A 26836-nucleotide genomic window follows, 5' to 3' on the forward strand; every position below is an offset into this window, starting at 1 on the left:
TGCCGCCCGGCCGTGACTGGACCGGCCTCGTCCAACTCCCATGGCCGTGGCTCAACTCTTCCGGCGGCTAGCGACAGCCAGCAAGCCGACAGTTCACGAACGAAGGCGGGGACACGGAGACAGGGAGACAATGGACGGAGACAGGGAGACAATAGACGGAACGGGTCAAAACGGGGTGGGGAAACACGAGATGCTGGACCGCCCGAATCAGACTGGGTCAGGGAGACTGGTGGCACGGGCACAGAGAGTCACAGGTATGTAGGATCAGGGTATGTTGGCAGCCCAGGACTACACAGTGGTTGGGTGGGTGTGAGACTGGGGGAAGGGACATACAGTAGCGGGCTAGGGGGTCGGCCAGGGTTATGACAGGTAGCCAGTCATCGAGAAAGGCCGCGTGGGGTCAGGACGGGGGTTAGCGTTAGCAACAGACCGGGTCAAGGCCACGCAGCCGGAGGGGAGAGCGAGGTCGTCCCCGGGACCACTATGTCAGAGCGGCAGGCATGTCAGACTGCGACAGGACTGCCTGCACGAGCCGACGGGTCGAGGTCAAACGGCCTGCAGGGCGCAGGCACTCAGCGAGGTCACCCAACAGTCCTTCCAATATAATCGATTACCGAGTGACGAGTATCGAATACTGAGCACCGAGCATAGCAATGAACACGGAACTCAAAAACGAACGTCTAACGACGTTGGGTTTCGTACGTAGGATGTGACTTGACCAGTTTCGGCCGGAAATGTCACCACCAGCTTTGTCATCGCGCACAGGTGTCCACTGTCCAGTCCAATGACCAAGTAACTGCACCAACAGGAACCTAACCCACTTCATGACTAACCTGCTCACCAATTCAACAAGAAATCCCCGCCGACGAATCGGCCGCCTTCCGGAGATGATTGCGGAACACTTTCGTCAGAGCCGCGACGGTCTCCGGTGGGTATCCGGGACGCCGTTTGGGCAGTCGCCGATCGGCGGAAGGTGACTCAGCCGCCCGGGGCCGGCGTTTCGTCGGTCGGAGCTTCCGTGGAGCGGTCCCTCTCTCTGAGCGTGACCCGAGCGGTGACTCAGAGCGTCGCCAAGCGGGTGTATATACTCATGTGGGTCGGACGATCGAACGGGCGAACGCATGGTCGTGTGTGTATGGGGGAGGGGCGTGTGTGTGTATGTGTGGAACTGTTCTCGGGAGTCGGCTGTTGGATGAGGGGAACGAGAGGCAGAGATGCTACGGGGAACAGGCTGGATCGAACGGGGCCGAAGGCGCAGACGACCGAATTTGATCAGTGGCTAACAGCCTTAAGTACTAAAAACCAGCGAAGAATGGCTGTATGTGGACTGGAGGACTGAGGACACAGTAACTGGAGCGCCCCAGACATCAACGATAAAATATTCAAATGTGGAGTAGGTAAACAGGAGTGGAACCCTAGGAGAGCGGAGGGCGGTGAGAGAGGGAGGTGACACAGGTAATATGGGACTCTGAGGGTAGTAAGCAATAAATACAGTGTCACGGTGTGCATTGTGAATAGCGATCCAAGCAACGCTCGGATGCGCATTGGGCGAGTGTCCGATAGGTCAATATGCCTGTCTCTGTTTCTCCTCCTCTCATTTCATCTGGTGAAATCATCAAATCTCGTCCCACGCTCCCAGGTAATTACATTTCAAACACTGAGAGGAAATTTACGGGCGCATCGGCTACGCGGTCAGGTTACGATTGAAGCGCCGACGAAGAAGGCCTGCAACCGTGGTGTGGCGATCGAGCCGCGGTTACCGGTTGGTCACGGGCTGATGGAACTGGTTCACTGGTACTACTGTTGCGAGAGGATCGGACGCTCCAAATCCCCCACTGTCTTGCAGAGGTGAAAGGGAAAAAGGAGAAAAGAACAGCTAAGGCCGGCCAACGATTCATCCGAATTCGTTTACACATGTGCCGTTATGGTTGCTCAAGTAAACCTCGTTTGAGTTTCTCAATCAGAGCGAGAGAGAAGCGCAAATGAAATATGACAGAAGACAATGCTAATTTTCCGAGTAAGCTATCACTTTGATGACCATTTCAAGCGATATAAGTTTGTTCACAGCTTAGTAACCTCGTTCGCTTTGTGCTGATTGATATATGAGCAAGCATGGGGGTATGCTAATCCCGAACAAAAACACTGATGAGTGCTTAACTCTACGGCCCACAACTATCAGGGGGTCATTGCAGTTGATCAATAACAGACATTACGTGAAACGTCAGCTGATCGACTTCATCCCCAAGGGTCGCCGTGCTCGTGCACTCGGTGACCTTGACTGTGCACGTGTCATGTGCATCGGTCCATCGAAAGGCCGGCGGCGGGTCGGTCCGTTGGCCGTCGGTCAGTGGTCACTGACCGATCTGCGCCGCAGACGGAGTCGAGCAGCGCTTCTGACCGGCATTAGTTGTGGCGTAGCTCAGATGTTGCAGAAGGTAAATAGTGGCTACTGAGACTGGAGGCTACTTAGCGGCATAACATCAAAGCCTACTAGTTTTTAACTAGTTCACTTTATTGCTCTGCAGCATCAGCCGTAACAAGATACGATGAACGCATTAACAAACATCGCTTATAAAAAAAAAAAAATTGAGCCAGATTCCTTGCGATAGCTGGAAGTATGTAAGATACTGTACAGAAATTACTTGAAAGAAAACTGAGACTATCCAGGCGCAGATTAAAGCAGTTTTTTTTTTAGCAAAACATACTCCGGTTACGCAACTCGTATTTTTAGGCAAAGGGCAAGTCTCAGATAGTCAAAAGTTGTTGAACGGGGCGAACAATGTCAACAAACGACAGATACGGCACAAACTTTTCCACACTCGAGTTTGAACTACTTGTGTTTTGGTAATCGAAACAGCTGGTAATAACGAACTTCCCTAGGACAATAACACACCGTTAGCACAGGAAAGGGCAAGAAACAAACGTCGATATACCACTGGGGGTTACAAACTGTTACAGCTGCTCTGAACCACTGGAAATGATGCTGCCAATTTCGTTGACCATAAATGTTACGTCAATTTAATTGCTAGGTAAAATCGTTTATGCAATTAAATAGTTACTTGTACCCGCGCCCCCCCCCCCCGCAACTAAGAAACACGGTCGCAGACCGATGCGCAGTGCCCCGTACCCCTCTGACCCGGCCGGGTCCCATCACGGCAGCAGTCCGTCTCGATCACGGTCCCGAGGGGCGCACCAGTCAAGGTCACCGCTCCAGGGCGGAGGGGGTCGGTGGGGTGAACTTGGCCCGGGCCCAGTACGACCAGGCACGGTGGCGTCTTTGTCCGTCCCTGGGTGCATCGTGTGGCTGGTCTGGGCTGCACAGAGGCGAGAGAGGTGTTCGAAAGAGGTGGACCCTGTGGCTGAGATATGGCTTATAATGAGGTTACTGACTGAGTCAGAGGAGAGTGAGGGCAAGGCATAGAGATGTCGTCTTATTTACACTCAAACTCTCTGCCTGGATCAAGATTTGGCACCAACTTCTGAACCGTGCGGGGTTTTAAGGCCTCCCACTTGGGTTTGTTACGGTTAAAGGTCAAAGTACAACGCTGACCGCAGTAACCCTGCCCCGAATCGCCTCTGTTCTGGCACCAAACGGGCTGGGAGCGGCGCACCAAATCTCGCTCTGCAGCGTGTTAAGGGCTCCGCTCCGCCACAACACGGCGCAGAGCACCCCCTAACCCTGGAACCACCACGGTCAGCCCGGCACGAGCGGGGTCAACGCCCTGCACGACGGTCAGCGCCGGAGCCCGGTTCACCGAGCCCAATCCCACAGAGTACCGAGAACAGGGCAGCATCGGCTCTGAGTGGCCCGCCGAGATCGGCTCGTCGTAAACCAGCAATAAACACGGACATTCTGCATGCTCCAAACATTCATGCGCTCATGTCGTGATCGAGAATCGGTTAACTGTGGCGAACACTAAGCTGATACACGTTATGATTGCAAGAAAAACGAATAACAAAGATAGCAAAAGAACGGACCGCTTAGTCTAGGATTGGGGTCAGGTGTGCCAGCTCCAGATGGCGGTCAGTCCGGAGGTAACCTAAACACATACAGCTATGACACGCGGGGTGTCACTAAATAGATGCAACAACGAATATGTCAACAATGTCTGCGTTGCATTATCAGGACTGTTGAGCCTAAAGATACAGGCGTGTCACCATATGAATATGAAACCCCTTTGACTTGTGTCTATGTCGAAAGTGTCCCACACATTCTGCACTTGACATGGAACACTGAATGTTGCACTGCCAAAGGTGTGAAAGGAAGGCGTGATGTGTTTGCTAATTGTCGTCAACGCAAATAGCGTGTATGGCTGCGGTGTGTCGCCAGCTGATGTGGGGTGAAGTGAGGTGAAGCGAAGTGAAGTGGAATGAGGTGAGACAGGACAGACTCATTACATCGGGAGCAGCAGATTACATGTGACAACACTTAATCATGTAAACTGCACAAGGCTAATGTTACTGACCTTTATACCGCTGTTAAATATTGTGAACTAAAGGAACAGCATGCAACTTTGTAATCAGCAGAACATGCAGGTGGGGTGATTTCATATCATACCCTGCAGTGACGTAGGTGCTTAACCCGGTAGACCTGGTTATATGACGCAACCTAATGGTGCGAACTGCGGTTGCCTCGTAATACTGTAGTAACGACCAGCAAAAGGCCTCATGAATTTAACGGGGCATCCACTCACCTGTTGAAATTCAGCAGATGTTTTAGGTTTTATTCGAAAAGCAACTTTAAAATGTGCTCGTTACTGTAAGCAACAGTAAATTAACTGTCCTACTTCAATGCGTGGCTGTGAAATACCAGCGGAAGAACTTGAGATTTCGGTGAAGGGTCGAGCTAGAGTAGCCTGCGGTGGTAAAGGGCTTTGACTGCATTTTTAAGTTGAATTAGGGAAATGAGTTCGGTGGAGTTGACACAAGCTCAGCCGCCGTGTCACTGGGTGTAGCTGTCGGTAGGAGAGTAAAGCCCTACGGTGGTCCGTGACACTCCACAGTGGAGTGGAGTGGAGTGGAGTGGAGTGCCTGCTCACAGTCCACGAGTCCGTACCTGATAGTGACTCGGCTATCAGCGCGGGGCAACAGCAGCCGTACGCAGGCCGGCCACAATGTCTCACCAGTACGGCCCTTTAAACTCGGCTACCAGGCCTCCCGATAGGCGGAAAGCCCTATCCTATCTGTCAAGTGTCACATGGCAACGCATCTCGCGAGTCTGACCGATTATGTATTCCAAAACAGTTACTCAGAAGCAGCACATTTCAAGAACGCTGATTCGAAAAAAGAAATCATTGCATGTTAAGCATATCCCGCGCCCCGTAGGGCTACCGGCGGACCCTACCACCCGTAGGGGGGGGGCCGTTTCGCCCCCCCCCTAAGATCTCGGAAAGTTACCGGCCGATTTTCAAAATTCAAACGGCGTTCGATAGCCCCACCCGGGAACTACCTTGTGACCAAATTTCATTGACCTAGGTCAAACCGATGACGTCACAGGTCAGGTCAAAGGTCAGATTTTCACCGTTCACAGGCAATTCAAGAAATGTGCTGTGAAAGCGAGTAAATTGGTAATTTATTGAAAACCATCGATGGTACATTGTTCGTCAAACACATACTTTGCTATCTGAGGTCACTGATACCAGGGCCTCGTTTCATAAAGCTCTGCCGTAAATTACACCTTTCCGTAATTCACACCCTTTCAAACTACGGAGCGCAAATAAAGCCGTTTCACAAAGCCACAACTGGAATTGTTTACACCTCCGTAACTAAGCACATTTGCGTAGTTACCGTAATTTATCAAGCGTCCTACAAATTACAATTTCATGTCAACACTTATTTTTTTACGAGAAATTATAAAACAATTATGTTAAATTTAGATCTTAAAAATTATTTATGAAAAAACAAAATTTATATTGATGACCATCCTTTATTAAAACAATATATTAAAAACAGCAGAAAGCCAGCAGAAGCAGAAGTGCCTAACTACGAAAGTGGCGCGGCGCGGCGAATAAACAAAATTCCGATAGTGGCCACAAAAAGCGACTGGTACAGAAGATTTGCAGTTTCTTTTTCTCATTTTGGCTGTTCTTTCTTCCTCACCGGGCTCAACGTTATAAAATATATTAAAAACTAGCTTCAAATCTTCACATTAATTCAAAATCACGCAACATTTTTGTGCGTAGTTTACACCACTGATATCAAGAGCTTGATAAAATATTTGGCGTTAATTACGTCGTTTTATGAAACCCAAATGGCATCAATTGGTCCGGAATCGAGCATTTGCCGTAAATGAAGCTCCGTACTTTCGATGACGTGAATTACTCCGGTCTCCGGCTTTATGAAACCGAATTGGCATCAAATACGCCAAATCTGGCATAATTGACGGAACGCCGTAAGTAATTCCTTTTATGAAACGAGGCCCAGGTCAGGTCACAGCGAGGTCAGGTCACCGGGGGTCACAATATGAATGTGTCGTGTGATACATGTTTTATGGTCCATTTACACACACACACACACACACACACACACGGAGTTTATTGGCATAGTACATGAGGTACATCGAGTACGTATCACGGAGAGTTGGCGCAAAAGCCATGGGCTTATCTCGAGGCGCCAAATCTCGACCTCTTCACTATCTCCAGTATCACTACCACTACCGCCGCCGCCGTGTCTCGGATTGTCTCGCGCAGCCAGCCGCCCCCACGCGTGCCCAGCGACGGGCGCGGGCCCACCCGGCTCAGCGAACAGAATAGGTAATTTAGTATCCACCGGTAAATCTACCTGACTCTTGCAAAAATTTTTGGAAGTGCCAAGCCACCAGCCGACCGCCCCCGCCACCGAGTCCGCGGCCGTGCAGGGGGACTTCAAGTTGGTATGATTTGGGTTTTTGTTTAAGGTCAAAGTTAAGGATGCGACGCAGGTTGTTGTAGAGTATGTCTCTTTGTTGGTCGTAGTTTGGACATGCAAATATAAAGTGTGTTACGTTTTCTTGGGAATTGCCACATGAACATTTAGGATTATCTGTCTTTTGTATTTTGTACTTATGTTCGTTTAGTATCGTCATATTAAGTCGTATTCTTGTATGCATTGTGTTTAGTGTCGTGGTGCCGTATGAGTAGTAAAGAGGAGGTTTGTTCATGCACATGAGCTCTTTGATCTCATTTCTGAAGTCTTTGTAGGGAAGATGCTTAATTGAGTTTGGTAGTTGATTCCATTGTTTTCCTGTGAGTGTTATAAATGTGCGTTGGTGTTTGGTTGTGCGTACATGTGGCTGGGAATGGTGGGCGGCGTTCCTTAGCGTCCTTTGTGTGGCTTGATGTCGTGAATTTGGTAGAAGAGAGGTGACATAAGAGGGTAAATTTTGACGTCCGGGTGTTGATAGTTTGTGGTAAAGTAGTAGTCGGTGAAGTTGTCGTCTGGTTTTTAGTTTGTCCCATCCTAATTCATAACGTAATTTGTCAGAAGAGGTCCTGAAAAGTGCTCCTGTTATTAGTCTTGCTACCCCGTTTTGGAATGTCTCTAGTCTCATGGTGTCGTGAATAGTAATGTGTCCGTCGTAAATAGTGTCGCAGTAGTCTAGATGTGGTCGAATATACGTCTTGTAGATTGCGTCGAGAGTGTTTCGGGGAAGGAATCGTGCTATGGGATATAATGGACTGAGGGATTTGTTAGCTTTTATAAGGATGGCGTTTATGTGTTCGTGGAATCTTAGGTCTTTAGAAAAGGTCAATCCAAGGTGCCTGTGTGTTTTTGTTATGGGTATTGGAAGTCCTCCGAAAGTGAGTTTTGGTGATGTATTGTTTGGTTTGTGGGAAAATGTTTGTTGTACTGTTTTGGAATCGTTGAATTTGATGGCCCATTCTTGTCCGTATTTTTTAATTTCGTCAAGGTCGAGTTGCAAAGAATTTTGAATGGAATTCAATGTTTTGCATGTATGGGAAGCGTAAAGTGATGTATCATCGGCGAAAAATAAAATGTCATTTTTTGTACGAGTTGAGAGGTCGTTGAGGTATAAAAGTGCAAGTAAAGGGCCGAGAACTGATCCCTGTGGGCAGCCAGCGTTTATCTTACGGGGAGCTGAGAACGAATTTTGAATTTTAACTATCTGTATTCTGTCGGATAGATATGATTTTAGCCAATTGAGAAGTGTTCCTGAAAGTCCAAATTCGTTTTCACATTTGTAAATTAACCCTTTGTGCCAAATTTTATCAAAGTATTTACTGATGTCCAAGTATATCGCTGTAAAATCTCCACCATCGTCTAAAGATTTATAGAGATTTTGTGTCAGATATTGAAGCTGTAATTCGGTGCTGTGACCTCCTCTGTAGCCGCTTTGTTTATCTGTTAATAGATTGTGATCAGTTAGATGTTTATATATATTTTTAAAGACTACTTTTTCGAATATTTTTGATACGACTGAAAGGATGCTGATTGGTCGGTAGTTTGAAATGTCTGATGGTGACCCTTTGTTCTTAAATATTGGTTTAATATGTGCTGTTTTAAACTCAGTTGGATACACTCCGAGAGAAAGTGATTTATTGAACAACTGTGATAGGGGTTTCGCAATAAGAATTGCCGTAAGTTTAAGAAATCGAGTCGGTAATCCATCTGGGCCTGTCGATTTATTTGCATCTAGTGAATTTAGGATTTGAAGTATTTCTTGTTCACTGGTTGTAAAGTTCTGTAGTTGTGGAATGTTTGCATTTGTCCTGTTCGTGTCTGGAAGTGGATGAGCGTCAGATACGTCTAAAGTTGATTGAGAAGCAAAGTAGTCGTTGAAAAGTGTCGCTTTTTCCATGTTGTCAGTAATCACGTTGTCGGTTTGTGTCAGCAGTGGTGGGATGTCTTTGTCAGTAGATCTGCCTATGACGGTACGTAATGTTTTATGATACTTGTACGGGTTTTGTCTTTGCTCGATCAGTTTTTCAACTTGATTCTTAATAAATTCGTTTTTAAGTTGTCTGCTCATTGTAGTGACTAAATTGCGCTGATATCGCCACCTCGTCCAGTTGAAGTCAGTTTGTGTTTGTTTTGCAAGCTTGAAGAGTCTGTCCCTTTTTCTAATGTTGCGTTTTAAGTTGCTTGTTATCCATGGCTTGTCTTTGCGCTTTCGTCTGATGACTATTTTTGGTATTGATCCTGTTGCCGCGTCTTGTAGTTTGGTAATGAATTGTGAGGTGGCTGTGTCAATGTCTTGTTCAATTATGTCATTCCAGTTTGTATCGGTAAGTGTCGTGGTCAAGAGGTCAATGTTTATTTTCCTATATTCCCAAATAACAATTGGTGGTTTCTCGACATTGTCGATTATTGTTGTGTCTAGTTCTGTGAAAATGGGGAAATGATCAAGGTTTGCAAATGATGACAGTGTGCCGCTGTTTTGAATTATGTCCGTGTTGCTTGTGAAGATTAGGTCTCTTAAATTTGCGACATCATACGTTACTCTGGTTGGCTCATCAATTAATTGGTTAAAGTTAAGCATGTCAGCTGTTTCCTTAATTTTGTAGTCAAATGAGGTTATGCCACTGTGCTGATTAAAGGACCTGTCAAGGTATATGTTTCCCGTGTTAAAGTCCCCCAGTGTTATAACGGCTGTCGGTGAGTGAGTTTGTGCTAAACAGGCTGCTTCGGTAAACGTGTCGATAAATGTCTGCAGTCGGTCCGATGGTAGGTGGGGTGGAAGGTAAATACAACCAATGATAAGTGTGAAGTTAGCGATCTTGATTTTTGCCCATACCCACTCTTGGTTCCCAATTTCAATATGTGTAAGTCTTTGTATTGGTAGTGATTTATGACAATAGAGGGCCACACCCCCTCCATGTCGCGTTCTGTTTTTTATTATAGGCGGGTGGAAGTCTTCCAACATGTATTGACTGTCTGCTATCGTATTATCAAGTTTCGTTTCAGTGAGCGCTAGGATATGCACGTTGTTTGTTTGTATAAATTGTTCCAATTCTTCTTTTTTATTTTCTACAGTAATGCTGTTTATGTTTATGTGCACAATTCTTAAATTTGTCCTATCAGTTGGCCCTGGGTTCGTTTCGATGCCGTGCATTGTCAAAAGTTTTTGAATGTTTAGGTAGAGCCCAAGCCGTGTCCATTGAGAGTTTGTCAAAGTCAGGTTTAAGGGTATGTCATGTCCGGTACAGTGTATGCTTGGAGATGTCGCAGATTGGATGGGATTAGTCGAGGCTCGGTGGGCTTGGATTAAGGTACTGGAAGTCCCTGCACGGGCCGCGGTCCCAGGCGGCGGCGGCGCCCGGACGGCGGCTGACACCTCGAAGATGGCCGAATGAAGTTGCTGTACCGGGCGAGCCCGCACCCCCGGCGGAGCCGCGGCGGAGGCGACGGCCGTCAGGTCGAGCATCAACGAAGACGAACATTTTGCATGACAAATGCGATTATGTGGGTTAGGCAGCCTTTGGGGCCAGCCTAGGTCACGTTTTGGTGAAGGTCAGGTCAAGGTCAGGTCAAATTAGGTCAAATTTCAAAGTTGATATTTTTGCATAAAATGGGCATCGATTCGATGCAGCTCGTCACGGGGAGTCTAATGGTGGTCTTCGTTTTGCTCTACGAGTTCTAGAATTGCCAAAAATTGAGTTTGAAAATTTGACGTCATCATTTTTGAACAGTTTTTTCGCTATAACTTGGCCAAAAAACGAGGTATCGATCTGAAATTTGGTATGTAGATAGAAGACGGTAGGCACTATCACATATATTCCGGTTTTTTCGAAACTCAAAAAAATTTTGGATTTTTTGGCGAATATATCCAAAAAAATGCTTTTTTGATTTTTGGGGGCCAAAACTCAAAAATTTCAAAAATTCGAGATAGCAGTTTTGTAGCCCTGTCAATTCTACACCTTTTATGTCTTGATCGTTTTTCTGTATCTTCAAAGCTGTAGTTCTGACAGGTCTTCTCGCGAAGGTCTTTTTTCGGTCGAAAATGACAGAACATGACGTCACTCTGACGTCATTTGTGGCCAACCTATCATAGCCTCTGGAAAATTTTTTGGTCAAAATGTGTAAAATTGATGCCCGGAGGGGTCCTGAAAGTTTGGTGGCGATATCTCCAGCCGTTTAGGAGATATCGACCGAAAAGGACAGGGGGGGGGGCCGTTTCGGCCCCCCCCCCCTACGGGGCGCGGGATATCATGGCATGATACTATGCGATGCATTCCGCGATATGCATGCACCTTTCACAAATAATTAACCTTCACCTCACTCCTGTCTGAAATAAGAGCATAGCCATAAGACAGTCAGCGCCCCATAGAACACCTACTTACGACACCGGCGTGCGTTATTTTAGCGTTTCAATCACCCATAGCTGGGCCAAGTCACCACGCCACTGCCCTGCGCCGTTCCGATACAAAGGAGGGCCGTGGCACCAACTGCCGACGTGCCGTGCCCGGCCACGCCAACGGGCTCTACACAAAGCCGATGTCGGCTGACCTATAACCCGACCCGGGTCGTGCTATCGTGTCACGGACCAGTTCGGACCGAAACTCCACGACTGTATCCATAAATAGTCGACCGGTGAGGCCTGGCGCGGGGGAGACCCGGGCCCGGGCCCGCTCCGAAACAGACCTAAAGATAGCCGTGCCGGGCCCGGGAGCCACGCGTCAGACCCCCTCAGTCCTGACCTCGCTGTGTCACAGCCCTGTTCACAAATGGACTGTGCTGACGTCTCCATATCGACAGTGGCGTGACCTATCGACTTCACAACCGCACACGTCAAACTGTTGCGTCTGCGAGTGAGGTAGCCACAAAGAGACTGTTGTGGGTCGATAAACGCTTAACTCGCTCGTGGAAGGTCCCGCGCCGGCTGAGTCACTGGCCTACGGTCATAACAGTCCCACAAGCACAGTCCCGTGAATCACGGACACGAATATCACGAACCTCTCACGGACACGAGCATCACGAGCCCCTCACGGACACGGGGGTCTCGTTTGAGTCAGGTGGCCCGAGGTTACGGCAGCCCGAAATCGCCGTGAGATTTCGGCACCCGCTGCCGGGTTCGCGCCGGGAAGGAAGGCGCGGCACGGTAACTGGGGTCGGTGACCGGCCGGGGTTAGAAGCCAGCGACAGGTAAATAGGTGAGTGCACCGGGTGAAAGCCGCCCAGACCGCTCTCTGCAGTCTCTGTTGTTTGGTTGTGGTTGGATAGACCGGGTGATCCGCTATTCCCACCCACGCAACCGGCAATGTGGCTGGCTGTGTTCAATACATAAACAAAGAAAGGTAACGTCTACAGACATAATTTGACAATAATTCATCGATTCGAGCACCATGAAGGCATAATTTGACACATAGGACAATAATTCATCGATTCGAGCACAAAGAAGTCTGAAGTGTCGGGCCGGTCAAAGACAGCCAGCGCCACCGATATCCAATAAAAGTAAATAATCAATTGGGAAAGCCAATCAAACAAGGAAACCAGGAACCAACCAACAAACGCATAGCATAGGTGTGATAAACAAAGAAAAACAAACGCGACCGACTAACCTGCAAAGACAAAGGCTAGAAAAATATGCAAGGGAGTTCTGGCTTTATTTAATTTACTTTCTTTACTTACAAGCATTGCATAAAAGACAAAGTTTCAAAGGGCCAAGTTCCAGCTGTGAACTGCAATTGCGTGATTCTGAGTTCAAATCCCGAGTCCGCTCATCCAGCTATCCTTAGAGTGGCATCCTCTCCGAGGTCCATCCAATACAAACAGTGGGCTAACTTTATCGAGAGCCAACAGCTGTTAACTGGTCAGCGCCGAGATACAAATGTACCTATGCCTCCTACACCGGACTAACATCAGCCCGTCCGTCCTGACCAGCACAAAGCACACCGCCCTCCCTAGTCTACCATGGCGACAGTCTCGCTCAGCGCCCCCATTGGCCGTGACTCAGCAGAGGACACAAAGCGGCTCGGTCCGGCGGCACCGGCCGGCCCTCCGTGCCTCCCACCGCGCCGGGAGCTGCTCCTGGAGCGCCGCCAGCGCTATATCTGTCCCAGGTGCTCGGCACCACGCGCCCATGGTCGGCCGAACGCAAACACGGCGCGGCCCGGGTCAGTAGCCGGAGCACGGTCGGTCCCAAGTCCAGGATGGAGGCAGGGGTCCCTTCCAGGCTTTGAGTCGGTCGGCCAGTAGCCAAAGCTGGTGAAACGTTCAGAACTGAACTGGGGAGCACTCAGGTCTCCAACTGAGCAACTGGAGCCCCCAGAGAGTCTAGCGCGCCAGCAGTTAGGCACGTGTAAGCCCCATCCCCCTTTGACCCCCTGTCAAGACGCCAAGATTGGTGACGGAATCACCTACAGCTAAGAGCTCTCACCTTGCAGTTACTGAGACAGGTCTGCTCGCGCTTCAGAAACGGGCAGAGAGCGCATGCAAAGATAAAAAGACTAAAAAATTACGTCCTACTAATCACATGGCTGTCATATCTCGCTGGAGAGCCCCTCCGTTGCCGGTCGCCATGGCTCCGTCGGCGATCCAGTCCGGCCCCACCTCACCCCGTCACGGCACCGGGACCCGCCGGCGGTGACGTGTCGCGCCGATCTGTATCTACCGTCACGCCTTCCTCCAATGGGTAGACGGACAGCCAACAGCGGGAGGTAGACGGGGGATGCTATCACCCCAGGCACTTTCTCCGTCGCTGCGAAACACCCACCCGGCATCAGTCTGTGAAGACACCCCGCATCCCATCGTCACACTCCAACCCAACCGTGACCCGGGCCGACCCGGCGCCGCGCCGTGACGTCACCGACCGTCCGAGATGACGTCAGAGCGGCCGGCGCGTTGCGTCACTCTCTCAGCAGAGGCAGTAAGCGTGATGTAACGGTCCAGGTGGCGACCGCGCGTGACACGGAACGGTAGCTTCAGCCAAGATAGTGCCGGACGGGGGAAGGGCTGCATGGAGATAGCGGTCAGAGACGAGACAATTGGTGGACCAGAAGTGGGAGGGAAGGATGACTGGTCGTCCGACCCCTCACTTCGATACGGTGCTGCTATGCGCTGATTGTCACGGTCACTGAAGCGATGAGTTATGTCCTTGGAACGAGCCGGCTCACGAAAGGGATGGACACAGACGGAGATGTGGTCTATAAACTGAGCCAGCGAAGCATAACGAGCAGAGGGGAATGTAAGGACTGCGATCCTAAGAAAGTGCTACTGTGAGTTTGGGGAACTATGTGCCCGCCCATACCAGAGGTGAGCGGGTTTCATTGACCAACTCCACGTCTGATCTAACCGAGAAGGTTATCTTTCCGTCTTTCTCTCGTTCATAATTAGACAAAAACAGAGTCGGTAGACAGAGACAGACCGAGACAAGGAGAGGACATTTGATCGGAAGTCAGCCAGGTGAATCTGTAATCGATGCCCACTCCTGGATAGGACGCGGCGTCAATGTCGTCAGATTGGCAGCAGAAGAGAGAGCGAAAAACGCCAATCGACCTAATTTATCGGCACAATGGTATTATTTCCTGCACAAAGGCGCCGTGGTATTCTGAATGGTGTCAGATACCAAGACCTTAGCTCTCCGAACGGGCTGTGATTGTAATGGAAAGATGATAAGCTTATAATGACCGGCAATAAAAGAACAGGGCAGTATTGAAAATGGAGCTAGCGGATTCTTTGTTACTGGCGCTACGGTTCCAAAACACAAGGATGTATTCAGTTACAATTAAATAACAATTCATTCAATCTACTGCTTTTCTTCAGTCGATTACTATTTTGAACCGCGCAATCAACAACCACAGCCTCAGCCTTCAGACAGACATTTTCATTTAATATTTCATTGGCCAAATCGCCCATGTTGTCCAGAGAGGTTAACCTCGCTCATCTACTCTACTCATGATGTTTGTGTTTAAATGCCCTAGTGTTTATTTGTACCAGTTACTGACGCTTGCAAACATGCTAGTAACACGCTGCTTCTTCACCATCCGAGTGATTTAACTTACAGGATCAACCTTTTCCAGCCTAGTATGATGTAAACCCGTCTTGCATAAGGTCATTACCAGCAAATTAGATCTCGGTAGCAGCGCAATACTTTCTCGAGCGCCAAATTACATACCGATCCGCAATCATGCGACGAATGATGAAGTAACGACGCAATGAGATGTCTTGCCATCTGCCAGGTCAGAACTACGAGATGTGGAAGAATAAAAGGCCAGACGAATCCGTGCGCTATACTTGGTACCTGTAGGTCTTCACTCCCTCCCCCAGCCCCTCTATCCAGTACAGGTCATGTCCCCTCTCTCAATCTTGCATCAGCCGTGCTCCTTCTCCCTTCCCTCGCACTCTCTCCTCTCGACCTGTCTGAGTTTGCAGACAAAGCGGCACGGACCTCCGACGAGCGCGTGCCACTCCCTCCCCCGCTCCGCCTAGCAACCGCCCCCCCCCCCCCTCCGCCACCGAGCGTGGAAGCACGGTAGGAGACCGCGACGAGCCTCTGCCAGCCACGTGTCTGCATTTGCGTGGGACTTTGATTGGATTCTACACTCGCGTGCGCGTAGGTGAACTGACTTGAGCGTGCGGGCGATACGGCTGTGATGTGCCACACTCCGACCAAACAAGATGCCGGAGCCACCGTCAACCGACAACAAAGCACAGCGAAAAACTTTCTGGTTGGGATGGATCGGCGTTACTCGAATTCGTAGGCACCCGCGAGCAGCAGATTGAAGTGTTTGTATCTGAAGCCTCCGCAGGTGCCAGAGTTAAAGGTAGTGTGCCACCTTTGAAAGATTTCCCATTTTATTTTTCCTAGGATAAGAAGCTTCTGTTTTTACCTAATATCGCAAAAAAAATCAAAAATGGGCCTGGAATAGTGCCTTTTTCGCCTAAAAGTTTTTCGGTTTTTAGATATGTATAACAACTGTAGTGGGCTCACCTGCAAACAGGCGTCGGGCAACAATCGCGAATGCGGCGCACTTGTGACAATAAGCAAAGGTCATTATAGTGTTACGACCATACGACGTACGGGAATGAGTTATCAGCTGTCTAATCGTAGACAACACAATGTCGAGCCTTAAACTGTAAGCCCGTATTGGTATTGTTTCTTTTATTTGGCTGTCGAACATTATTTATGGTTTGAAATATGATTTTATGTAAAATAATTGATATGAAAAAGCCGTCTTATAAGTTATGACCCCATTTCACCACACGCAAGTGGCAGAAATGACAATGATCAGCTGACGCATTTTTCTTGGCCGAAGTCAGAGCGCGCGGCCCGACGCACCACGCGTATTTGGAAATTCCGACCTCGACGAGCATCAGAAGCCACCTAACAGGCGTGTTCGAAACCGCAGGAGATGATGATGAACGGGTTTATCGAAACTTGATTGGATGAGCATATCGGTAATAGCGATTTCAGTGTGTGCATTTATTGTTCATAGTGGTGTGAAATGTGGTTGGGGTACGACCGACAACCCGTCGGGGCGAATTTCGCACTGGGGTACTCAAAATTTGAAGAATTTAAGACGTTTCCATGAGTTTTGAAGGTATGGATAAGTTCTAAAAATCCGGTTCTCCTTATCTGGGCCATTAACTCCATACGGTCCAAGAAAGCTGGCACACTACCTTTAAAGAAATCTACCGTAAATATGGTAATCATAGTTCAGAAATCTGCCGCCTTGTGGGAGTACCTACCTATTGCTACGAAAAAAAAAACGCAAGTCTTCATCTCCGTCGACATGCCTCTCTCCAACGGCAAACTAAACTACCCCAACGGCAACTTCAACTAAACTACGCCGGAAACATGGCCATCGTTCTGGAGAATACCTGGAGAGTATTGCGATGGAATGACAACATTGGTAGGCATCTACCAGATAGTTCTAGTCACATCACCCACAACAAAAGGAAATGCGCCGCTAACCCAGCTTTGGGTATCCCATTATTTGTTCACCAAGCGTAATGATGCCTGCGTTTCTAGCGGATGGTGTTGGTGTCGCCACCGCAATCACACTAATGACTGAAAAACATTTATCAGCCGGCAGCGTATGCTTCTCAGTTTGCACAGCTCGAGTGCAACACAAAACAACGCAGCCAATGAGCTCCTTTTGGCTCATCTTCGCACAACTTCTCATTAAGGTACTGCGTCTGTCCCGGTCTGCGCAAAACAGAATGCACCGCGCGGCTTCCAGAAAACACAAGATATTATTGAACGATCAGTCGGACTTCAAGACTTTTAGGACTTCTAAGACTTCTTCTAATTTGGCAGGGCGGTTGGGCAGCATGGGCAGGGTGAAAGGGTGGCATATCGCTGGGGCGAATTCCGCACGGAGCTGCGATATACGCCGGTCTCTGCCAGGGCAACCACCGGCCAGGGTTACCTGCAGTCCCTACGGATACCGGGGGGGGGGGGGGGGGGGCAGGCAATGCCACAGAAAAGAGTCAGGCTCTACATCACTTCCTAAAGTGTGGAGACACGGGCCTGAAACAAACAACCACTGCGCCACCCGCGCCACCGAAATGTTTTTGATGTTTTTTGTGGGAAGTGACCTAACAAGGGATCAATGGATAATGGAGCTTAGAGTGGCAAGATCTGGGGCCGATTCGAGATGGCGCACTAGGAAGCTAGTAGGACTAGGCGGCCAAGTGACACTTGAATGTAGTGACACTAAGCGGTATTTTACACCAATCGGCTAGTGGCTCAGCGCGAACCGAAATCGCATAGTGACGCTTGAAATCAAGTGTCACTAGGGCCTTAGTGCGCCAACGCGAATCGGTCCCTGAACTAGGTGGATGGTCGATGGCATGCGCTAGATTCCATCTTACTCCCCACCAGACGTTCAGACCTACCAGATTTCATCTTTTCCTTCTATCACCGCTACTTTTCTTTAATTTTATTTCACAAGGTTTTACCGTTTTTCCTATCGCCGTCCTTCTTTCCTCCAGTGCGGCAGATCAAGTGCAAGAGTTCAATCACTTCTGGGATCCAGCCCACCAACGCAATTTGCGCTCACTTACATCCTTGCGTGTGCAGTGTGCACTGAGCAGTGTGCACGTGTTATGCAGCCGATCACGTAATTTGTGAGCGGAACGGGATGCGCTGGTTACGTTACGTAACTTGTGGATGCACGACACTGATCAGCAACGGCACGTGGATTGGCGACTGTTTGTTGAACGGCATGCAAAAGCAGTGAATGCTACTCCCAAAACCGGATAATTAGCTCACAGACACGAGCAAAATAAATGCGCATTACAAACGGACACACAGCTGACGTCCATAAATGTAAAAACAGCTTGAAATGCGCACTTATTTGCTGACGCATCGGTGGTAAACTATAACGGTGCCTGACGGCACGGCGCGGAACTAAATGCGATCGCCACGGGCCGGTACTCACTGGGCACGGGCGGCTGCGGCAGCAGAGGCGGCAGACGACTGTTCTCCGCCTCCCTCTGTCGCTGTTGCTCCTCCAGCTGGGCAATCCGCTGCTGCTGCATCTCCGCCAGCTTCTGCCACCGGGCGTGCATTGCCTGGTGGGGGGTAGAGGGGCACGGTCAGTTCATAGCAGGGCGGGGAAGGCATCGCCTGATGGGGTAGAAAAAGGGACACAGTCAGGTCAGAGCAGGGGAGGGCTGGGTGGATGACACCATGCAAAATGGGAAAAGAAGGGAAGAACAGGGCAGAGCAGGGTAGGATAGAGAACAAAGGAACGAACAGAGACAAAGTCGGAGAAAGGAAAGTGCAGGGTAAGGCTGAGTTAGGTGTGTACACGGTACACGGTGTACGGTCACGATGTACGGTCAGAGTTGGGACCCGGGAGGGAAGGAGATGACTTGACAAAGCACAGGACAAAATACAACAGATGACGTGACTAGAACGAGTGATATTACTCTGCTTGATAGGTATTCATATGTATTCCGACAAGGCGTACATTGTTGCCCACGCGATAACATTCACACAAAATTGACCAGAATGCCCATTTCAAGCCGAATACAACACAATACCTTACAATAACAACCATTTTTACATACATACATCACGTGATCTAAATTCGGGGTCAGAGCTCCGTAAATACAGTTACTCGCACATAACGACAATGCAAGGCCACTGCACGCAGCTTACATAATGTCAGCTGAACCATACTAAATGTTGGCGTGATTCGGTGCGTGCATCCTGTTCGGGTATTTCTGCGCGCGCTGGACAGGTCAGATAGGATCAAGGATCCCCTCCGTGGCATAGGAAGTGGCACAAGGCCAAAGCACGGTTCCGCGAGACATCATAATTGGGAAAGCTGCGTTACATCGGCATTCGGCATCGACTAATGGCTTCTTCGGGAACATGAATCCAATGGCGAAACTGGGTTACAGCGGCAAATCAGCCCATGTAAGTAGTCTTTTTTAAGCTGTTTTATTATGGTAAAGCGATGGCCCAAATATGTCACATTGACCACATGGACCGTTTAATAAAACGAGTTAAGCCTCAGGGACAAGAGTTATTGTTATTAGCACACTGAAATAGGTCTTATTAGATTAAAGAAAAATACAAGCCCATAAGACGTGGAACTATGAGGACAAGAAAAGCCTCAGGAATGAAAAGAGCGTCCAACGGGCCACCAAGTCTTAAAACCAGGTCACTGTCGTGCGAACCGGCCCGGTCACAGAGACAGAGACAGGACAGGACACAGCCGATGTCGTCAGCCAGGCAAACGGCATAGCCGACACCGAGCGACTTGTGCGCCCCGCTCCGCACACCCCACCCAACCGGGTCAAGACCGATAAGAGCAGTGCGCCCGCCGAAACGGGTCACGGCCGGCAGACTCAGTATATGCGATAATCCGCGGATTCCGGCGCAGGATTTGGGCCCGGTTGAGTGCCATGGTTCCGCCCGGTACCCGTCTGCTGGGCTGTCCTCGGCGCTGACCTGACATTGACCGGCACGGAGACCGTCAGATGTCCCGCCGAGGAGGTACGGCGAACGCTGTGGCACGCGTTATGATGTAACCATGCTGCAATGCATTAGGCGTGATGCAATCACTGAATAGACCACCCATGCAAAAGCTTGGAAACAAAAGAAAAAATGCAAGAGTGACCAGAAAAAAATGGCGTGAGTTGTACTGAATCCATCAGCTTTGCCTCGGGTCGTAGTCTGACGTGTATCAATAACCTTTTTACAAGATCAGGAAAACGGACACTGCATTTAAGCTCAACACTTCCAAGTCTTGTCAACAAAGCAGATATTAGCCTTCAATTTTGTTTTCAAATTGCGATGGCCTACATATGCGTTCTTACCATTTGTCAAGCCACTTTAAAAGGCCGCTCATGGTGACAGTGCAAAAATGTGACTGGCCTACTTTTAAAAGCATACAAGCACCGCACATTTCACAATGGTTTGGCACGGACCGCTCGTTTCGGATTAGCTGAGAAAACACAAAAACTTCGGCAAAAAGATTCTCGCGTGTGGCCATTGACGCATCAGACAGCAGCGATTACTGCCAAAGTCAACGGTGCCGACCAAACAAGGTCATGTTTTGCCGGCCAAGTTAGTGACGCCAGAGGCAATTCGGGCTGGTTCTGACCTCTGTTACCAGGGCTGACCTCTGACCCACATTTCACCGAACTGCGTGCTGACCTGATATATAGGGGAGAGTGGGGTAAGATGCCCAGGGTGGGAAAGACGCCCCACCCCCTCTAACGGCGAAACAAAGAATCGAACCTGGAAATTAATGTTCTTAGCGTAAAGCGGAAGCCTGCTTTGTTAACTGCACACAAATTTGCGAAGCTCAGTTGGGCAACGGCTGGCTGGTGATTGCATGTTTTTTATTTGCTGCTTTCAAAAAATATTTTGGTGTCAAAACATTGTAAATATCAAAGAAGGTAGATAATTTTTGCGTCCCTTGCTATAGTCGTGATACATTAACATGCGTGTACTGTGTCCCAAACAGTTTGTTTCAGGGTGTAGTTTTATGGCTAACAAATTGTACTGATTTAATGTTACTTCGGTACCTTGGGGTAAGATGCCCCCTGTCCTGATGGGGAAAGACGCCCCCCTAATTCCGTAGGCTGTCCTTCAAGCAGCCCGTCAAATCATTTATTACATACTTGTGATGAGGGACAAAAGCCGATCTGGGACTATTGAGAGTCCAGTACGGTCGGGTGCTCCCCCTGCCGGTCTCTTGGCCCACACAGCGACTTTTTAGACGGCATCTGACTCTGAGAGCCCTCACGACGGCCTCTGTGGGCCCCATTGTTGGCTCCAGGGCCCCTCACGACATCCTTTGAGGGCTCCCACGTTGGCTCCACGGGCCGCGCTGGCATCTGAGGTCCCCACGATGGGCTCAAGGGCCCTCAAGCATCATGAAGACCTATAAGGGCCTCACAGTGGTCTCCGAACGCCACCACGAAGGCTTGTTTGGCCGCGCTGGACTATGATGGCCCTAACGATGACCTCTGAAGCCCCTTACGACTACTTTTGAGGGCCCTTGCGATGACGTTTGGTGTCTACTGCAGGCTCGAAGGGACTACTGATTCATTCAGGCGATTCACGTGCCCATTTATGTCACTTATAGTGCAGGGGGCATCTTTCCCAACGCCAGGGGGCGTCTTTCCCACCCTGTGGGGTAAGATGCCCCCTTTCACTTCTTCGGGAAAATGCTTAATAGCAAAAAAAAGTTATCATATTTCAGGCACGAAAGTGTGATATTTTTGGAGAAAAATGATGTCGGCTTCCGTTGAAACTCCAAGTTTTTGCTTTCCGATCGTCATTTTCGTATAACATATGACATAGTAAAACCCTGGGCATCTTTCCCCACTCTCCCCTACTATCGCTGAATACACCACAAGGCTATTCTGATTTCTTACCTGAAAAGTATAATCTACAGACCGTGTCACTGCGCTGTCATTCGCTGGCGTAGAGGCTACTTCAAAATATAACAGTGCATGAAATAACACATCTATATGTAAATGTGTGTGATGCATGTAATGCATGTAACATATGCCTTCCTCAGGATTATGTTTCGTAGTTAATCGACATTGGACCAAAATGCAATTCGTACCTAGACAGAAAACACGGATTTCAGGCGGTTGTCATTACGTCAAACGTCAGTTAAAGGTTAGTCGGTTAATCTTGTTCGAGGTTATGTCCATCAGGCCTACGGAATAAGATACGGGCGAGAATAGAATAACACTAATTGCTGTCCATGCATTTCCGTTTATTGTAAATGTCAAATAGCTGGCCGAAGAAGGTGAAACGGAAGGAAAACGCGGAGCAGCACTGAGCAAATGATTCAGTTCTAAGGATTAATCAAAACCACTGAAATGACGTCCCAGTATCAGAAGCACAGACTAAACAGACATTTAAATGGGAGAAGGAAAACATGCATCGGGGAAAATATGCAGCACATTAATTATATCTACAGATACGAAAGCCACTAGCGTTAGAAAACTGATCCTAACGGCACATCATATCAGATCAGAGTTGACTCACACTTATCATGAACTGCAGCCCAGCTAACACGATAGACAAATGTATACAACACCCATCAACACAATACCGCAACAAAAAGTCATTTATGCAGCCGCAGACAGGGAAATAAATCTGCGCCTCTTCCCTGTGGGTCTGAACAAAGACTCGGTGGCTGCAGTCCCGCACCCGGGTCCCACCCACGGCCAAAGAAGCAGGCACACAGACACAAAGCACGCGGAACTGGTGTCGGTACCCCGGAAGAGGACGATCGTCCCCGGCGGCGGTGGTCGAGGCACCTGAGGCCAGGTGGGGACGGCTAGGAGTGCGATACGCCGTGTCAGCAGTTGTGTGCAACACACACAGAGACGCCGACTGGGCCGCGGCGGGGAGGATAGGGAGGGAGAGGGGAGGGGAGGGGAGGGGAGGTGACGGACGTCCGTCCACCGTCCCCGGAACAGCAGTGTTTTGTGCGGCGGCGCGGCCCTGACCGCCGGGCAGAGCCGACAACAGGGACAGGAAGAAGATGCACGGGAAGGAGGCAGGGGTGAGGAGCACTAGCACGTTCTGCCTCGCAGGCGCAGTCTTCCCACACCTCCCCTGGGAAGAACGCACAGCACCCCCGGGTGGCGAGGTTGCTCCTCCTTCCCTCCTCCATTGAGCAAGATGAAAACTCTTTCGGAAGGCCCCAAAGCTAAAAATTCCTCTCTCATCGTTAATTCGTCGGAACAAAAGAACAATCGAGTTCAATTTTAATTATTCATTTATCAGTAGTGACCGAAATTTCGTAACATTGTTCATAATAGTTTACAAAGTATATGCAACTAGCGAAACTTATGTAACTTTTAAATAGCTTGAACTTATCGCATTTACTGCATTACATAACTTTTGGCGTAGATAACATGAATCGCATTATCTATGTTTTGCACATGACTAAGCGCGAGGCATCACTTAATTCATTTTTGCTGATACTTAGCAATAAAGTTTTTATTTCGAGGCTTACCTGACACTTCCTGCAACAATAACCAATATGAAGCACTGACCTGAGCTGGTGTCACCTTGGGGGCCACGCGGGGCGCCGGCCGGCTCGGCTGGTCAAGGCCGGCCGTGTGTGCCACTCGCTTCTTCCCCACCACCTCCGTACTGGACTTTTCGGCCTCCTTGGCGGCCTTCTCCTGCAGCGCTCGAGCCTGTGGGGAAGAGGGCAGGTCAGGTTAGGCCGGGTCGGTAATAGGGACAGACTAGAGTTAACTGGAGCGATATGTGCAGCTAGCCAGCCATGACGGACAATGATCGATGATGCGACATTCGATGGGTCACCGAACTCCGTAAACTTCACCGCAAGGACAGAATATCGTCCAGTTCCGGACCGAAAATACACAGTACGGCGTGACGGTGGACGGGAAATCACAGGCTACCGAGATACCTAATGAACAAAACAGTGCATAGAATGGTAGACCAGTTACGATAGCAATAAGATGAGGACCAAAGGCCCGGGCAAAATAACGTCTGAATGTGTAACGCCGACTTGTTGCACGTTTTGCCTTCAGGGAGATCCCGTGATGGAACCAGCGATGCATACGGCTGCACAGGATGTCCCGGTCGGGAAACCCGACCAGGATGTACCGGTAAGCGCGGCGAGCAACCATTGCGTCAACTCAATGGCAGTGAGAGATACGCTCAGCCCCACTGAGTCACAAGACGGTCATTAATTATTTTGCTGGTTCCGACGCTCAGCCGTGCCACACCCTTTGGCCAATGTTTACGCAAAAGTAGTTCATAGGTGCATGCAATGACGCGGCTGTGACGCTAGTGGTTGGAGTCAGCGTTAGTAAATATATTGTCGTCATGGCGTAGCACCCGCCTGAGCTCATCCTGTACCAGCTAAGCTCATTGTTTGTTTCTTTGTTTGAGCTTAGGGACGCGTCAACTGTGAGGTCATTATGCGATCATGTTGGACCTCCTCTCGGTTCGGTAAAATCCTGAACAGAAAAGCCTCAAAACACCCGTACTCGACACATTACTTCACATGCCCCTGTCCCTACCAAGAGCCTGTCGGGGTAAATTTGCCTGACGCTGCCACATTTCACTCAACTTCGGCAATCCCCTCTGCAGCCAATGGTCAACCCACACAGCACATCGCACACCTGCCCATGATCGTGTCTACCCCTCTCGCCAAGGTCAGCCCCTGCGGTGCCGTGGACGTCCCACAGAGTCCTGCGGTGGGACAGGGCGGGACGGGATATCCCGGCGGCGTCACTGCTGCGCTGACAGTGCACCGGCATTCCGGACCGCCCGGACCAGGTGCACCTACATGCACACATACAACTCACGGCATAGTCACGACTCACGGTTGACGGTGCTGGTGGCTCACGGATATCAAACAGGATTGAAATAGGACGGCTAGGGCTCGAGTGGGCTCGGTGATAGGTGGATAAAGAAAGAGGGCGGAAAGAGGGATGGAGGAAGATAAGGAAAGAGAGAGAGAGAGAGAGAGAGAGAGAGAGAGAGAGAGAGAGAGAGAGAGAGAGAGAGAGAGAGAGAGAGAGAGAGAGAGAGCGAGAGAGAGAGCGAGAGAGAGAGCGAGAGAGAGAGAGAGAGAGAGAGAGAGAGAGAGAGAGAGAGAGAGAGAGAGAGAGAGAGAGAGAGAGAGAGAGAGAGAGAGAGAGAGAGAGAGAGAGAGAGAGAGAGAGAGAGAGAGAGAGAGAGAGAGAGAGGAGAATATGGCTGTCGGAAAGTTGCGCTCTCCTGGCAATTGGCATCAATGACGAATGAAAATCGTGCAGGAGCGGCAGTGACGACTTTGGTATCAGGCATTGTGGTTTAAACCCAGTCAGTTTTGTTTGCATGAATCATGACGCAGCAGCTGCCCTCTACAAGTAAATACTCTGACGCCATGCAGTAGTGCAGATCTAAGCACTGCGCAACCAAAAACAAAATTTCAAATGAAAAATTTCAACTTCAATTACCAATGGCCATGGCATTACTATCGAATGTCATGGAATGACGTCAATCCCTCATTTTTACAACAAAGAGTCCTCTTTGGTTTCGCGGCATTTCAGACATGGAGCTTTTCCATTGTTTAGCTTGTTGCAGACGTTACTTCTGAACAGGACTCACGTCAGGCGAGTTTGGACCGACGAACAATCGACCATGTCACGATATAGTGACGATAACCGCCGCTCAGCTTCCAAGCATGATGTCATTTCCGTGCAAAACATTCACTGGGGCCTATACTGTGAACGTGATCTCCAGCCAGGCACAACCAAAAGCTGACTGCCCTACCCAGCGGCCCCAGTGCCCTGTACCCTGTCTAGCCAGAGGCCGCCAGCCAGCGGTCATTAGTTACATTACAGTGCTTGGTCACATGACAGATGATCTCATCATGGTCATAGATAAGAATTTTTATTCACATCCATTCTTTGCTCACTAAATAGTACTATTCTCATGACTCATACTATTTTCATTATTATTATTTATTGGGGCTTAAGGGCGCGCCGACTACCTACAAGGTCATTTTGCGCCCATCATACAATTTTCATTAAACATCTACATTTCTCATCCATGCCATCATGGTGCCAACTGCAGAATGGTATTGGGCAGTACTGAAGCATGAGCTATCAGAGATGGCCAGAACTCTGAAGAGTTTCCTGGGACCCCGGTGCTGAGTAAGCGTTCATGCAAAACACGGTATGAAGCCTAGTTTCCTATGATGAATAGGTACTTGCATGGATACTAACGTACCTTTCGAGCTATGAGAATCCTACATATTCAGGTCAGGGCGGTGAACGAACTGCCCGGAATCATGACGCCTCCAACCAGGGATGCGGAGCCGTGGAAATTTCAGACGGCTCCGGCTCCGGCTCCGGCTCCGGAGAAAAAAATCGGCTCCGGCTCCGGCTCCGGCTCCGGGTGAAATGTTATGGCGGCTCCGGCTCCGGCTCCGGCTCCGAGTAAAATGGTCCGGCTCCGGCGGCTCCGGCTCCGGCGGCTCCGGCTCCGACTCAGTACATCCCCTACGCAATCAATTAAATACGGGTGGAAGAAAAATTGGATTGGTTATACGCGTTACTCTTTGCCATGACCGGCTCACCGCGTCCCCGCGCAAACGCACCTCGGAGAGAACTGGCAGAACAAAGGGCTAGGAAGCGATGGCATTGGAAACGCAGTCGCCGCGAATCGGAGTTCAGTGAACCATCGTAAGCTGACACCCGTCTCGGCTGCATTGGGGGGGGGGGGGGTGTGGGATGAGACGGTGCTGGGAGTCGCAGTCCACTGCACTCGTTTGAAAACAATGGCCGTCACCTGATGACTGGCCCTCATGTTCTGGGGATGCAGTAGACGTGGGGGGGGGGGGGGAAGAGCAAACAGGAAGTTGTTTGCGTACTGTGGGATACTGGGGATATTCGGATTTTTTCATTCACTTGATGGCCCATGACGTAAGTACCATAT

At 49.5% G+C, this 26836-nt stretch overlaps 1 protein-coding gene across 3 annotated transcripts in view; it reads right to left on the bottom strand.

Moving 5' to 3' along the window:
• LOC122387654 (RNA exonuclease 1 homolog) overlaps positions 1-26836 on the bottom strand; it is a 57442-nt gene that overhangs the window by 22647 nt on the left and 7959 nt on the right. For all 3 annotated transcript variants that reach the window (XM_043378024.1, XM_043378022.1, XM_043378023.1), the window contains exons 5-6: positions 23428-23574; positions 18324-18456 (exon numbers count right to left, since the gene is read on the bottom strand). In XM_043378024.1, the coding sequence (XP_043233959.1) occupies positions 18324-18456; positions 23428-23574 (280 nt within the window). The remainder of the gene's footprint in view (positions 1-18323; positions 18457-23427; positions 23575-26836) is intronic.

Source organism: Amphibalanus amphitrite, unplaced genomic scaffold (assembly GCF_019059575.1).
Source record: "Amphibalanus amphitrite isolate SeventyFive unplaced genomic scaffold, NRLGWU_Aamphi_draft 000294F_arrow, whole genome shotgun sequence".
NCBI lineage: Eukaryota > Metazoa > Arthropoda > Thecostraca > Balanomorpha > Balanidae > Amphibalanus > Amphibalanus amphitrite.